This window comes from Anarhichas minor, unplaced genomic scaffold (genome assembly GCF_050575085.1).
Source record: "Anarhichas minor isolate MPS153535 unplaced genomic scaffold, ASM5057508v1 ptg000054l, whole genome shotgun sequence".
Taxonomy (NCBI): domain Eukaryota; kingdom Metazoa; phylum Chordata; class Actinopteri; order Perciformes; family Anarhichadidae; genus Anarhichas; species Anarhichas minor.
The window spans coordinates 2,765,951-2,781,701 of NW_027466500.1; the positions used below are offsets into that span (position 1 = coordinate 2,765,951).

At 44.5% G+C, this 15,751-nt stretch overlaps 1 protein-coding gene across 3 annotated transcripts; it reads right to left on the reverse strand.

Moving 5' to 3' along the window:
* Positions 1-1,005: 1,005 nt before the first annotated feature.
* On the reverse strand, positions 1,006-15,392 carry LOC142931682 (pleckstrin homology domain-containing family A member 1-like). 3 transcript variants are annotated; one of them, XM_076075730.1, is made up of 14 exons: positions 15,248-15,392; positions 11,541-11,771; positions 10,584-10,640; positions 10,422-10,467; positions 8,108-8,205; positions 7,583-7,714; positions 7,189-7,329; positions 7,001-7,069; positions 6,344-6,408; positions 6,155-6,218; positions 5,962-6,051; positions 4,792-4,865; positions 3,999-4,073; positions 2,613-2,982 (listed from the first exon to the last, which is right to left on the reverse strand). In XM_076075730.1, the coding sequence occupies exons 2-14, from the start codon at positions 11,679-11,681 to the stop codon at positions 2,748-2,750; spliced, it is 1,287 nt and encodes a 428-aa protein (XP_075931845.1). In that variant the 5' UTR covers positions 11,682-11,771; positions 15,248-15,392; the 3' UTR covers positions 2,613-2,747. The 3 variants fall into 3 exon arrangements, with proteins under 3 accessions (XP_075931843.1, XP_075931845.1, XP_075931844.1); XM_076075729.1 differs by lacking the exon at positions 3,999-4,073; XM_076075728.1 differs by lacking the exons at positions 3,999-4,073; positions 4,792-4,865 and having other exon boundaries at positions 1,006-2,982.
* Positions 15,393-15,751: the final 359 nt, after the last annotated feature.

Below are 15,751 nucleotides of genomic sequence, written 5' to 3' on the forward strand. Positions count from 1 at the left end.
CAGCGAGGCGAAGCTTTGAGCTGTCAGTGTAATCACATCCTGATTGTTTGATCATACAGAAAATTATTTCAAGCACATTTCAACTAAAAGCCAACTAATTGAGTTATTAAAGTTGAAACAGTTAAATTAATCAAACATCTGTTTCATTGTCTTATTTGTGGTTTTGTATACTTTTGCCTGATCATAATACATATTGTGCCCTAGCCGCAATTAAAGTGACATATTTTTTTTACTTTTTTTGCAGGTCACATTTTAAAGGGTCAGTGTGTAGGATTTGATGGCATCTAGTGGTGTAGTTTGTAGATTGCAACCAACTGAAAACCTCTTTGGTCACTACAAGTGCAAAACAGTGGTAATGCCGTTTGCCTCGCTCAGTTGCCACCCACAATGGTGCATAGTTACAAAATCATTTCACTACAGGTTAATAGCAGACCACCTCAAGGTGTCACTCAGACAGAAGCAGGACATTCTGATGTAGCATTTCAAAATTAAAGCCCTTCAAAATCCCATTCATGAGCTAACTTCAAATCACTGTCTTGAAATGATTATTTTAACTATGCAGCATTTCCTCTAACATCTAATCTGAAATGAGACAAATTGTCGGTATAACACGACCGAGTACAGCAGGACAGTCTAATTTATTTCGAATATTTTTAAACTCGTGTCCAACTACACTAATTGTTTTGCATGCTTATTGCTTACAGTAAATGAGATTATGCATTTCTGTTCATCATTCTCTCTGCTCTCATTCTAGTAGATTATGGTTTGAACCAGTAGAACTTATTTCCATTCTGATAACTAAGTCATTGTATCGTTGATGAATGCTCGACTTGTGCAGCACTTCAATGGAAGTGAAGCAGAGTGAATGTTTTCCTCTCACCACCAGAGGGCAGAGGCAGCCGTGATGAGCGGACTAGCATTTACACCAAATAATCAAACCTTTCCTCCGGCGTGACTAAAGCTCACAGACTAATTGTGCTATTTGGAGACAGAAAAGCACAAAACTCAACGATACTCCAGGAAACCAGAGCACATTTTCAGTGTTTATTTCTTTCAAGTCATCCACATAATAAATAGACAATTCAAACCAATTACACCGGACTGAAAAGGGGTGAAATTGCTCAACTTGGTTGGGCTGAAAGGAAGCAGGCACTTAAAAAACAACAACATTAGTGTGTATTATTTATCAGGACTACAGAGAGACATTTTTAAATAAAACCATGAGGCAGCTGCCTGCTGCTGGGTTGGCTACACAGGTACACAGAATCAGACCAGGAAACACCTAAAAGCATATAAAAGATAAAGCTGCTGCTCTATTCTGCAAACACACAGAGCGGCCGTAGATAAAAACTAAAAACAGAAAGATAATCTGAGGAATCATTAAAATGTTAACATGCAACAGAAGTGTCTGAGCTTAAATGTTTCTTTTAAATGTTCACAGATTGTTTTTTTCTGTTAAACGATGATTCATACAGTACTCAGCTCTAAACAATGGACTGCAGGTTTCGTTAACTCATCTGAGCCAGTTATTACCCAAATCTATCAGCACATGAAGCTCATCTATACCTGACAGAGCCCTATTGTTGAAGTTGAATTGCAAAATGTACACAAGTATCACAACAGTGAGGCCAGAGTCTGGTATGTTGAAATATAGCACGAAAAAGAAGCTAATTTAGGATGTGAAGGGACGCTTTACCAGCAACTGTGAATAACTAAAAACTATTCATTGTAGATGTACATGTAAGCTACTAGTAGTGAACTTCAGTCAACTAAAATCACACTGAGGATGCTTTATTTTATTTAAACTTAACCCGCCGATCTATTAAAAATAAAGAGAAAAAGGCTGCAATACATTTGTTCTTACATTATTATACACATTGGGGCACATACAAATGTTTTGAATTGAACAGTCCTGGAGCTTTGAATAACAATTAGCATTAGAGTGAAAATATGATCTCAGACTCTGCTTGCCCCATATCTCTATCGCTGGCCAACAACAGTAGACAAATCCAGGCGAACAATAGTGAGTGTGTGAACGGACCACACAGGTAAATTAGCAGATAAGTGAGGTGATGAAAAGCCAGTCCTCAGTTTGAACTCTCAGACAAAAGGAAATGTTTGCAACCTTTAAAGTTCCCTTATCTTCTTGGCACAAAGTGGTTTACAAAAATCCTCCGTCACCTCGTTGTGCCTGTGCAGGTTAAAATAAAGCTTTGACACTGAACTCTAATCAGCACCACTTCACTAGAATTTTGTAGTTTTGTTTGACAACATCAACTCTTAGTAAATAAATACATCATTGTAAATGCGACAGCAGGCAGGCAGGGTGGGGTGGGGTGGGTGGTGGGGTGGGGTGGGGTGGGGGGGGGGGGGGGGGGGGGGGTGAAGACCGGGTCGTCTTTGGCACACGAGTGCAGTTCAGTGGCGGTGACCCAACTTTTATCTTTAGCACACTGACGGAGGAGCTCAAAACACGAGTTGCATATTGTCTTCTGCCAACAGCTTTGGTATGAAAACCAATAGCTGCCACGTTTTTTTTCCAACACCATCACATCACGCGCACGGCTTCCTCTTTAAATCTCCGTTAATGTTCTAAATGTCCAGTTCAACGGCTCAGACCTCGCTCACTGGCAGGTCGGCGTCATCCAGGTCCACGGGGGGTTCGGGCATGTGGGGCTCAAAGCTGCTCCGTCTTCGCCACGGGGACTCCTCGGAGTTATCGATGGTGGTCCCGGGTGGGTCGCGGGTCACTTTGCCAGGCGCGTCGTCTCCTGCAGGGACAGGCGTGCTGGCGTGCGGCTGTGACTGGGCCGTGGCAGCAGGCTCATGAAGTGCTCGCTGTCCCACGCCAGGCTGCGGGCGTGTGCCGCACGTGACAGCAGCCCCCCACTCTGGGTAGCATGGTGGCATGGCAGATATGGGCGAGCGAGGGGCAGGGGGGCCCGCGGGGCTGCGGTAGAAAGTGGAGCGGCCGCCGTGGTCCTGCAGCAGAAAAACAGCGGGAGAAGACACAAAGAGAGAAAAGCGAGACGACAAGAGAGTGGCTGTTAGTAAGCAAAGTGAAACCCTGACGTGTGCAGCGTATTTGAAGGGGACCGAAAGTGAGAGTTACAGACTTGGTATTAGCACCAGCGTGTGGAGCCGTATGCAGAGTAGGTACTGAAGGTTGAAGGTGCGGAAGAATGTAGCATTTCTAAAGAGGGGAGATGGTAGTAGCAGTAGTAGTAGTAGAGGTAGCGGGAGGAGTGGTAGTAGTGTCAGCAGGTTTTAGTTTTGGTAGTCTCAACAGGTTGCAGTGGAGGAGCAGAGTGCCTTAGGAAGCAGTGGTTGGTTGTTGCTCATTATTTCACAGCTTTTCATTGTCAGATTTCAATCTCTGAAACACAAAACAGACGAATGGAAAAGAAGAAAAACACAGCAGAGAAAGCAAAGAGGGGTTTGCCGCTGAGCAGTCGGTGAAATGTTAGTTTAGAGAAACATCCCAACTATAAAGAAAAGACTCAAATACTAATGACTGCCTCGACTTCCAAGACACTGTATCTGGACACAGTTTGTGCCACAGAAGCACAATGACACCCTGTGACTTAGCAGGCCTGTTAAAATTCTGATCTGTAGATCCACGTAGGCTGAACAAGGTTTAAGAAGCAGTTTCCTAACACAAGCATGTCTGAAAGTCCCAGAAGGAGCCACACACTTATCAACAGATGCTTTATGCTGAATCCAAAGCTCCAAAATCAAGCTCATGCTGAGTTTTAGGGACTGTTATAGGCAGAAATAATACAAAACACTGAAGACATCCTCTTAGCCCCTAATATTCATATGCAAACCAACACACTACTATGAAAACTAAAAGGTTTGTGACACTGGACATGTGGATTTCAGCGTTGGCAAGTCCTCAATTCAAAGCTGTTTAGCACACAAAACGGTATCGGTAGTCAACATGGAAACAAGCATCTTATTATTGTGTGTATCAGGAAGAGAGAAAAACAAAAACATACAGGCAGCGAACAGGAGGGAAGAGGAGAGACAAGCAGGATGTCACACATCTAAGACAGGTACACAGCTGCAGCAGACTGCAGAGATAACAGAGCACGAAGGGAAGAGAAACAGAAGGTGTGAAAGACACATGTACGCAGTAATACAGACACAAGATAGAAACAGGCTCACGGTACTCTCAGCTAAGCTGCTCATGTATGTGCATGGATTCTACATCAAATGTATTACACTGAAGCATCATAAATAATGGTGAGGACAGGTGGAAGCTCTGCAGGTGAAGCTATAAGGGAGGGAGGGAGTCATTCTGTATAGAAATATTACTAATTAGCATTTGTACAACTTGAGGTGTTCTTGTTTTCGGTTGCCGTGCCCCGTGGGCGACGGTCATCACATGCGAGAGAAGCTAAAATCAAGCACACCTCAAGTCTTCAGAATCCTGAAGCAAGTTTTTATTGTTTTAACCGGGCACCGTCGGAGCGCACCGAATGAAGTTTAAAAGTGACAGCGCGGCAAAAAAGAAAAGAAAAGGAAAAGCAAATGGAGGAGGAGAAGTGGATGAGGGAAGCAGCGAGGACGAGGGCATGAAGGGGAGGAGCGCTTGTTGGGTTATCACAGCCATACATGGTGGTTGGTTCTGAGAAAATAAAGGAGCATCAGATATGCCGGAAGATCCGATCTGCTCTCAAAAGGTCTACAACCACAGAGGGCCAGCCAGTGAGTGGAAAACAGTAGTACAAAAAAAAAAAAAAGGTGAACTTATAGTTTAAAAGGGGGGATTTAGAGGAGCTGACATACGTGCTGCTGCACTCCCCGATTCGAGACGTATACCTCTGTATACAAGGGTTCGACAGCCGTCTGGCCTGCCGCATCTGCAACAACACAGTGCAAAGCAGTATTAGAGCAGATGGGCTGTCGGCCCACAGGGAGGAGGAGGAGGTGGAGAGAATGTGACAAAGAAAGAAAAGAAAAGGGAAATAGAGGAGAGAGAGAGAGAGAGAGGGGGCACAGAAGAGGAAAAGGGGGGGGGGGGGGGGGAACAAGCTACACAGAGAGAAAGACACAGGGGGGAGGAAAGGAGGGAACTGTAGAGAAACCGACAGCGCAGTGGTGTTGGGGATAATTCCAGTCCAACCAGAAGGGGCCGACTGCGTCAGAGGACCCTCTCTCCTCTGCAGTCGGGACTATGGAGCTGGTTTACTTCTCACCTGCTCCAGTCTGGCTGCCTGTCTCTGTGCATGTAGGCTGCGGATTTGGCCGAATCAAGCGGTTCTAATCTCAATCTTCTCACACAGACGTGGTGGTCTGTGTGAGTACACCAGTCCGTCATCACGACCTAAATTATGATTTATGTACTGACGTCCTACTTTAGTTATAAATCTGTGTAAGGGAGCCCGGCGGCTCAGGGCGTTAAGGCGCTAAACAAAAAACCCACAATGTCCCCAGTTTGCATCCAGCTGGGGACATTTGTCCCCCCCGCCCCCTCATTTCCTGTCATCTGTTGATTCCCGAATAAAAAGCACGACATGGCCAACAATAAATAAAAAAATCTGTGTTTTGCTGTTGGGTGGTGACGAGGAGGGATGAGGGAAATGCAGGCTGTGCCAAGTTCTATGTGAATACAGCCTATAGAGTTATAATAATCCATATAATCATTTCCTTGCGGCCTGGTAGGAAATGTCTTCAGGCCCGTTGCGGCTTGGGAGTTCGCAACTACTGGTGCAGAGTACACAAAGTAGGATTTAGCTTCATCAACCTACCGTCAAACTAGCGTTTCTGCTACTCTGCATCTGCTTGAGATGAAGTCAAAAGGGAACAGTCTCCTCCCACCACCTGATGGCACTGAGTCAGTAAGTCTCAAGTCATTTCCCTTGTTCACAGGTACATTTGAGGTCTCCAGTCAGATTCAAGTCTACTTATAATGAATCCATACTATGGTGAAACTGTAGTGAGGTGCAATATACATACTGTGGCAGCAGACCTCCCAGGCCCCCGCTGGGCCACAATGGCCCCGGAGACGGCCTTAATCCAGCTGTGCATCTCCTCTTGGCTGTCCGCCTAGTGGAGACAAACGCAAAAGGACAAAAGACGAGAGAGTGAGACAGTTGGTCGACATGGAGACGAGCAAGAGCGCCATCACAGAGTTTGTGAAGGACCCTACCTGTATGTAGAACGTCCTGGATGTGGTGACGACTTCAAACAGATTATCTCTCATCATGATGTCACTACAACAAGAGTGGAAAAGAAGTCAGATCGTATTTATCTCATCTATATCAGGAGAGATAAACACAATCCTCCTGGACTTAAGATGTTTTTGTGGAATGTGAAAATGCTGGGACACGTTAAATACCTCTGTTTGCACTCATGGACTTTGTGAACTTCCTTCAGCGGGATCATTCTCAGCGGCTCTTTCTCCTAAAAGTTAAGGAGACGACCGTTAACACTTAAAGAAGCCCAAACTTAAAAACGGAAACACACAAGATAAATGTTACCGTTTGCATGCATGTCTAAAAAAAAAGACCGTCTTGCAGAGTTTTTCGGTTTCATAGAGACAGAACTTCCCTCACAAGTAGCAGACTGCAAACTAAAAACTGTTGTAGTTGTAACTTTCTTGACCCGGCCATTGGATACAGCAGACAGAGAGTCTGTGTCCTTGGGGCCTGTTGATAGCCAAATAGACAGATAGAGCTGTCACATAAGGGCAGACACGGACAAGGACAGGGTATGAGACGTGCAGAATTATCCTGAGGACAGTGTGTGTGTGTGTGTGTGTGTGTGTGTGTGTGTGTGTGTGTAAGGAAGGCCAGGGGGGGAACAAGGCATGCCAGGACATGTGAAATGAAAGCATAGAATTCCACAAGACGGCAGATAAAACATGTTAGAACTTGGGACAGTGTGTTTGCTGTTACTCTGTCTCAGACTGTGGGGGTGAATCCAGTCCACACACATCATCAATACAAATAAAAAAACATAAAAGGCTTCACATAACTTAATTTAAGTGAATTACCAAATCTGACTTGAAGTAGCTCATTGAGTTTTCCTCCAGAAGAAAATATCGCCGTTTCCAGTTCCTCATCTGGAGGGAAAAAGGGAAAAGATGTTCAGACCTTTTGTCTCGCCCCCACACAGCGGCCGGTACCCCCCACCCCCCCCACACACACACAGCGGCCGGTACCCCCCACAGCCGGTACCCACCACAGCTCCCTGCTTGACGCAGTAGCCTGACTTGATGACGGTGTGCTCCTGACTCGGCCTGCCCAGGAAGTAGGGCAGCTGGCTGTGGGACCGATGCATGGCCTCACGCTCCGTCCTGCCTGCACCATCGCCACAGTCATGCTGGAGGGTAAAGGAAGCCGGAAATATTGTAATTACAAAAATATGTCCGCCACAATCCATCGTCGGGTAGAATTGTTAGTTAAAGCAAAAGTAGTTTGGGAAAATATTACTATAGATGAAAAACTGAAAGTACTAAAGAAGTACTGTGGGAGTATTCATAGCTTAAGTTACGTTTTTCAAAATAACATACATTTAGCAGTTATGTGCACACAGTACGTCGTGCAGTGTGTGTGTGTGTGTGTGTGAGGTGTACCTGGGTCTGGGTGACGATGGGGACTCCTCCAATGATCTCTGTCTTATAGGAGACTTGTTTCTTGGGCCCTACGACATCCGGTAAAGCCTTCTGGTTCTCTGCATTCTGCTGCCCATCAGACAACTTTGGCACCTTAGGAAAAAACACACACACCAGACAATTTTTTATTAAACACACAAATAATAAACAGACATACACATTTTGTGGAATAGCGCTTTAGGATGGTAAATACTCCTTTTCTCCACAGATATAATCAAGTATGTAACCTTTAAAACACATTTAATATCATTTTCTTTCTGGATAATTAAGGCGTCATGGAGAACAATGGAAACAGTCCTTTATCCCAGGACTGAATACAACAATACAGCATCCTGTTAGTCACGCTCTGACTCACTCCTATCTAGTGTCTTGACAGACCGGTCATTCACTTCTACAGAAAAGGAAGAAATAAAAGCGATCAAACATGAGCCGAACAGATTAGTACGGATGACTCAGGGATGGAGTGTGCGTGTGTGTGTGTCTTACGGTGATCTTGGTGGCTTTATTGAGAGCGTTGACCCAGTCCACCAGGTCCTGCTGATCATTGGCCTGCAGGAAGAACTTCCTCATCCCAGCGTTGATGACTAATGGATCATTACAAAGAGAGCAGTGGGAACAGTTCAAAGAGGGAAAGTATTTTCAGACACCACTGTATTCTCTACACTACATCATCCGATTCATCCTGTGTTCCACACGAGTCGCACGCAAAAAAGCACTAGAACTAAGGAAGTACTATGAGGTGGGTGTTGACTAATTGGGCTTTTGGCCCGTCTTGAATAGATAACATGGCCGAGTGTCAGCAGAACAGAACCGCTGCCACAGATTTCTCTGGAAGTGAAAGGGACTCTCCCGGCAGCATTCCCTCTGCATGTGGAGGATGACCCAGCTGCCTCAGTCTGCCACCACCTACCCACTTCTCACCATGACGGAGGCCCATGGGCTACAAACCACTAAATATTTCCCACACATTTTCCCGCCCATGTGAACATGAGCAAACCCCATTTTTCCAATCACAAAGAAAATGTTGGGTCAAATGCTGATTAGCTATGGATCAGGATTTAGGAGCTGAAAGAACTCAAGTCTCGCTCTCTCGCTGCCTTAAATCCTTCAATTCTGCAGCTCAAACCATCCCTGTGTCTCCTGTGTTTCCTTTCGACACCATGGGAATGAATTACATTAAAGCTGGTCTGGTGAATCTAGCGGGGGCGAGCCGTAAAAGCCACTGGGAGCTCAAAGTCTGTGTCACAATGACGGTCATTCTTCCTAGTTTGGTCTGGCTCTTAAGACACACGCAATACCTCGCTTTCCCTGTTTTTCTTCCACTTTTCTGTAAATAAATCTGCCCGTCTGGTCTCATTTAATCTTCAGATGTGTCCACTGTGTGTTTGATAACCTGCTTGGTAGTGGTGACAGTGTAGTGGTCTCTGGTGGGCACTGGGAAGACAAGAGGAGGAGTATCAGATCTGACTCATAGCTACACATCATAGAACAATTTATGCATCCAAGCACCAAAGTTCACACGAACACACCGCTCTTGATCTCTTTCCCCAACCCAGACACGCACAAGGAACCGCCCCGTACCCACCATCCAATCACAGACAAGTCTCCACTGTCTTACTGTAAAAAGGATCTGTAGTGTGACGCCGATTTGCCTAACTCCTCTAAATACTTCATCACCCGATGTTTCTCGTTGCTAGATGCAGGAGGATTCGTAGATATTCGCAAGAACATGTGGCACACAAACGGTAGTTTAAAAATAACTCCCTGCATCTCTGAATCAGGTTCCGATTAGGATGCAGGCATCCTGTCGAAAACCTCAACAAGGGAACTGGTGCGCGCACACAGTCCGACACACTCAGTCACGGTATTCAACACGCTAGTATTTCCTGCTATTGAAGAGGATGGAGAGGGGGCTAGTACACAATAACAGGGAATGGAGGTTTACTACCAAATAACCTGATGATGGTTCCTATTTACTCACAACTATTTTTCTTTCCCGTCTTGACCGCACAGGGAGAAAAGACAAGGACAAAATGTCGAGATAAAACAACATCTTTGTTTCTAAATATCCACTGGTAGGACATGGGTCATGGCCAGATGGGGCTAAACCGACACAGACTACTTCTTTACAAGCGAAACCCGACCCTAAGTTTCAGTATGCTACAGAGCACATGTATATCAACATTAGTTGATGCACCACTGTAACAGAAGAAGAAGAACACAAGCTGATGTAAACGAGGAAAGTTTAAAACTTGTGGGGTGGGGAACGCACTCGACATGCTTGAAATGCAACTTGATAAACAGAAACTCAGACCATCAACCGCCGTGGTCGCCTGCATCTTTGCGAGTTGGCTAAACAGACAATCTTGAACAAGGCCCGCCGGGTCAATGGCGGAGAAAGTATGTGGAGAGCAGCACTTGACCAGGTGTAACGGGCAGAGAAGGACAGCAAACATTCCTCCCGGAGGTTACACGAAGTGTACTCAGCTTAGTCAACATGTGATTAAGCACACCGTCACTGCTGATGTTTGCAAAGCACTGCAGGCGAGTTCTATACTTGAACAAGATGTACGTTTATTTGACAAGTTTGGTTATCGTTTCATATGATTCATACCGTCAATACTATTCAACACACAGCTACTCCATGCCAGTATAAAACAAATGATTTAAACGGCAAAAAGGTTTGAGAAATCCCTGAAATCTTTATTTTCTCACTCCTCCAGTAAACGATCAAACTAGTATTCTAATGCAGAGACATTTTAAGTAGATAGCTCGTCTGTGACGATCCTTGTTTTCTTACCGAAGCAGAATTCCGCCTTAGGCCTCAGCTTGGTGGCGTCGCTGACCTAAAGGAGGACAAAGCTCACAACTGTTAGCTTCCCAGTTCAAGCGAACACTGTAAGTGGTTTCTATTGATGCAGAATCGTTTAGTGTCAAGATAAGCTTCGGTGGTTCTTCTCACCTTAGAGATGTAGGTGAGCTTGAGGGAGCCCACGCAGTCTGTACCAACCGGCAGGTTCTGTGGGAGAAGAAGAACAATATTGTATGCAGGCAACCATGAACCATATTAATAAGGCGGGAGCCGTAGCTGTGGATTAACGACGGAGTAAAATGCGGTGGGAGAGTGAAGTCAATATTACAGAGTTAGAACAGTGTGCGTTGTGCACTCCATGATAGCTGCTCTGCTTCTGAAACTACAGCATCCAGATTTAACATCATTAAAATTTAAGCTTTTTCAATCTATAAAAAGAAAGAGACTTACTGAATTATTTAAAATTTCTCCTGCACTACATGAACTATGAATAGTTCATGTAACAGTGCACTTAAAAATGCAGCATCTCCAAACCAGCACGATGAACAAACTAAGAGGAGACGGTAATAACTGTGACACCGAGGGTCACGGAGCACAAAATCATGGCCACTGTGGTCAAAAGCAAACATGAGCGCTCACCACACGGACTTATCTAGACCACTGGAAGACTTAAAAAAAAACCTAATCCCAGGATTAGAGTTTAACTACGAGTTCATTCAAATGTCTGCCGGTACCTAAAATACGTACCCAACCATCAGCCCTGACCTACTCCTGTGCCTTTAATATGGGCCTGACTGCCTTCAGCTAGAATTACATAATACACGTTCTCCCATCCTCGCATGTCTGGCGATGGAAACATTTAGCCTGTACTTAGTTTGGTGTCCATAATGAATGACGACAGCTTAGCTAGAAGTGGCCTGCAGTCACTCTGCAGTTGCATGAGAGCTGATCATTCACACTGTTCACCAACTACGGTTAGTTGGCATCCCTGTAAATTGTCACATTTTTCCATCAACACATTAAACATTAGCCCGTGCAGTTACCTGGTGGGATCTGTTCCAGAAAACAAAGCTAAGAGCTAAGCTAACACAGCCCTGTGTAATTTACCTGTGGGTTGTCCATGAACCACACCAAGCTTCCCTGCTGCGTGTCCAGAATGAAGTAACGACGCAGGAACTTGCCACTGCTCTCGTTCTCCTCTATGTCCAGGAAGCCACAGTTGCGGTTCTGTCGGTCCACGTAAGGCATCTCGCCGCCGGGACATTCCCTGGCCTGCTGGGGCCGGGAGTGGAGAGGAGAAGGGGACAAAGCGGGAACCGGGGGAGAAAAAAAAAAATCCTGAAGGAGAGAGAGAAAAGAGAGAAGTGTGAGGAGGGAGGGAGTAAATGTCTTTGTGGTGGAGCCTTGCTAGTGTGACCCGCTCTCTCTCTCTCTCTCTCTCTGTATCTCTGTATCTCTGGTCTCTCTGCCACCTGGAGCTCAGTAGGCTACAGCCTGCCAGGGAGATCATGTGACACAAACCACAACCCCGCCTTTATCCTTTTATGTCAGCCTCACCCACTCTCTCTCTCCCTCTTTTGCTCTCTCTCCCGAGTCCCTCTTTTTTCTCACGCTACCCACCGTCACTCTCTCTTCCTCACCCACCCTAGAGTGCTCCCTTTTCTCCCTCTTCGTTTGCAGTCCTCTCCTCTCTCTCTCTCTTTCTGTGTGTTATCTCCTCCCAACTGCTCTCTCTCTCTCTCTCTCATCCAATTTGGCAAGCCTCTGGCCAACCCCTTCTATCCCCTCCCTCCCTCCACAGCTGAGCACCCACTTGTGCATGGTAAAAAAAAAATAAAAAACACGCCAAAGAGCTCGGCCATGTTCCACACAAAGGAACAACACAAACGCCCTTAGGAGCTGCGTGGGAGAGAATGTCCAATGGTTAACCTGCTGAGATTCCACACAACCCTGAAAACCTACATGCAACAAAATAAGTAAATGATTACGGTGCATCCGTTTAGTCCTATACGAGTGTGAATGCTCGCATGTTAATGTCAAACCCCTGTGTGGGTGGTTGCAGCATTACTGTAGGCATATTGTCGCATTAGTCTGTTTAAGCCGCTGTCCTTTTGGACGGAGCCTGAAATATGTGATTGAGATGAGTCTTTGGAAAGCAAAAGATAAAGAAGCTCTTTCTCCGGGACATTATGAGCACTGTGTGGGTGGATCGGGGGCCACGCGGGGACAAAAGGCCTGCTTGTTGGGCATGGACTCTGAGCTGAGAGCGTCTCAGTTAGCCCCCCTGCATCCACCCGAGTCATCACAGGCACGAGAAAAAGGAGCAACACTGTCAGAGGAGACTATCTGAGCACGACACAAATAGGGATTGTTATGAGGGAGAGAGAGAGACGTCTCTGTTGAGTTTAGTGATCCTGGAAAAAAGAGGTGATGCGCACAAGTTCATCTGCATTTCAGTGATGCAGAACAGCTGCTAGAAATAATGCAAAACAGCATCCCAACAAGGTGAACAGTCATGCAACCGTGTACGCTGCTGAGACTTTGAATTTTCATTCTTGTGGAACAATAAGTACACGAACTAGAGTAAGACCCATCCTGGACTTTTGAGGTTGATAGCAATACTGATATTATATCAAATATGGTAGAAATATATAGACCAATATTAATTTTTCACATAAATACGTAACATTAAGAAACATTTTTGAAAAAGGATGAAGGCGAATATTTTAAGTGGCTAAAATCTATATTTTTATAACAATATGAAAACATTGTGACGATGTGAATTAGGTCGCACACATTGATGAACGTACAGAGAATTATGACCTGAATAAATAGATTCCCTATTTTAATGAGCTTATGTGAGTTTCAGCTCATGTTTAGCTGTCCGACCCGCAACTTTACAACTCAGCTGTTCATCGTAAAAACAAGCACGAAAAACAAACCCCTGTACACTACCCGCTCAGCACCAAACGGCCATTAGCTAAGAGCTGTTTAACATCTTCGAGTGTTTATCAGCTGAAGAGACAGATATTTCCCTCAGGAGACCAAGAACAGAGCTTTAAATACAGGACTTACATTCGACAGGTGGCCAGAAGTACGAGTCCAAATGAATGATAATGTTACTCAGTAACAGCTGGATGTGTAAATAATCAACTGTTCACCAACAGGTTCGCCGTATCAGCTTGGAAGTTGATCATCCAGACATATTCTGTACGGCGATATAGATATATATATATATAGCTCACCCATAAACATGACGTGGATGTTTTTAACTCAACTAATTCCTAATCAAAGATGAACATTGTTGTCTGGCTGATGGACATGACTGCATGTACCACAGGGTTGGATTTGACTCGTAATTAAATAAGAAATTGACAATACAATGTATTGCAATCTTATCTGACTATACTGTTTATTTGCACAACTTTTGCATTTATTTTAATGCATATATTACCATTAGATTACAGTCTAATTACTTGAGTAACCCATCCATTGTGTTGAGGACAAATACACACAATACGGCCTCTGTTTGAGTAGTCTAGGTAGCACATCTGGGTTTCTGAAGCCAGGATATGATTTTCTGAAATGCTCAAATACATAACCAGGATACTTCAAAAACAGATCATTGCCAGGATACTAGTACAAAGGCTGCTCATGACTGGGAGGTTACAGAGCCTGTGTGAAGCAAGCAATACTATAAAAAGACTGAGTGGAAGTGAACAAGAGAAAGTGAGAGGGACACACTAACAAAATAAATGAGAACATGCAAAGACAAGCAAATATGAGGTCTAACTCTGAAGTCGACTTCTTCCTATGTCAAATGTTCCCACGGTAAACTCACTCTTTACATTCGCCACAAGGCTTTGTCCACATCAGATGGCGGCCAACTGGTCACACATGAGGACAAGTCATAAAACAACAGTACGGAGCAGCTGGATAGGCCACAGGATCAGGGTTAATATTCTCTTTACCACGATTTGGACTACTTCCTGCGTCATTGAAAAGCCACACAACAGCTGTGAATACCTGTGGAGCAGAAAGCCTATATCTTGTTTTAATGCCCTACCTGACAAATCACTAATCTAGGCGTTGAGATCAGATTTCATTGTGCACTACAGTAGTTAGTTAGGCAAAAGAAAATCCTTTTTGAGAAAAAGCATTGGAAGCGAACCAGAAGCAATTTTAGGGACGAAACTAATTGGCTCCCTGCAGGTCAAAGGTGGGACAGGTCATTCAGGTGCAGCTGAAAAGAGTCATTTCTGGTCAGAATCTTGCACATAAGGCCAGCGGGGTTGACAGGCTTTGGCCTTCACAGTTACTCAGGCAGGGTCCCGTTCACCGCAGCGATATGCTAGTGAGGGTTTTCGTATTTGCAGAGCAGGACACAAATGTAGATGCTCACTAGGTTAATGATAACTAGTGACACTGACCGTGTGTCTCGGGTTACTAAAAAACAAACGACTTAACCGACGAGCTTCCAAATTACACGCGGGATAACGTTAAAATAACGTGTTACTTCTGCGATTCACAAACGGCTAATGTTCCAGCTAGCTAACGTGAGATCACCACGACACGCCGACAACGTTTCAGTTAGCGGCATCAGCGACTCCGGCCTGAAGTTATAACTGGCAGATACGGGCTCAGGTTAGCCTGCTATTAGCAGCTACTTCACACCACTGACTTATAATAAAACGATTCACACAAAACATCGAACTTAATGTAACCACCTAAAAACTGCCACTGGTGTATTGTTGAACCTGCTAGCATCAACAGCGCTTTACTAACTCTTGTTAAACGTTACGGGGTGAGCTTACCCGAGTCTGTAACGGCTACTCTCAACGGCCGTTGGTCTCGGTGTTGCTGGGTCTGTCCTCTCTGCCTCAGCCCATCTCCACTGATCCAGGAGCTGCTGCTGCTGCTGGTGGCGAGTGTGGAGCAAAGATTGTATATAATGAAGATGATCACTCTGTAGTGAAAAAACAAAACGTGGTCGTCAGTAGTTCAGACAGACAGCCAGATAGATTTATTAATCCAAAAATAATAAGAGTAAAAAAATAAATAATATTGAGTATAAAAATGCACAGTATATATACAATAAAAATAACAGTGTAAAAAATATTAAATGTAAAAAATGCACAATATATACAATGAAATAGAATAATATTAAATTAACTAGCTAAACAGTAGTGCAAAGTTAAATGCATCATTCGTTATTTTTGTTTTGCACACACTGTCATTCCTCTATGTATTATACTGCGTTGCATACACATGGGACACATGGACAATAAAGTCTCTTATTTTTTTTACAATATGCCAAG

Excerpts from the sequence above, each read along its gene's own strand:
- LOC142931682 (XM_076075730.1), bottom strand. The coding sequence starts at position 11,681 with ATGCCTTACGTGGACCGACAGAACCGCAACTGTGGCTTCCTGGACATA. Across the intron at positions 10,641-11,540 it reads GGTTCATGGACAACCCACAG|AACCTGCCGGTTGGTACAGA; the intron begins GTAAATTACACA and ends CTTCTCCCACAG. Across the intron at positions 6,052-6,154 it reads CCAGGACGTTCTACATACAG|GCGGACAGCCAAGAGGAGAT; the intron begins GTAGGGTCCTTC and ends TGTCTCCACTAG.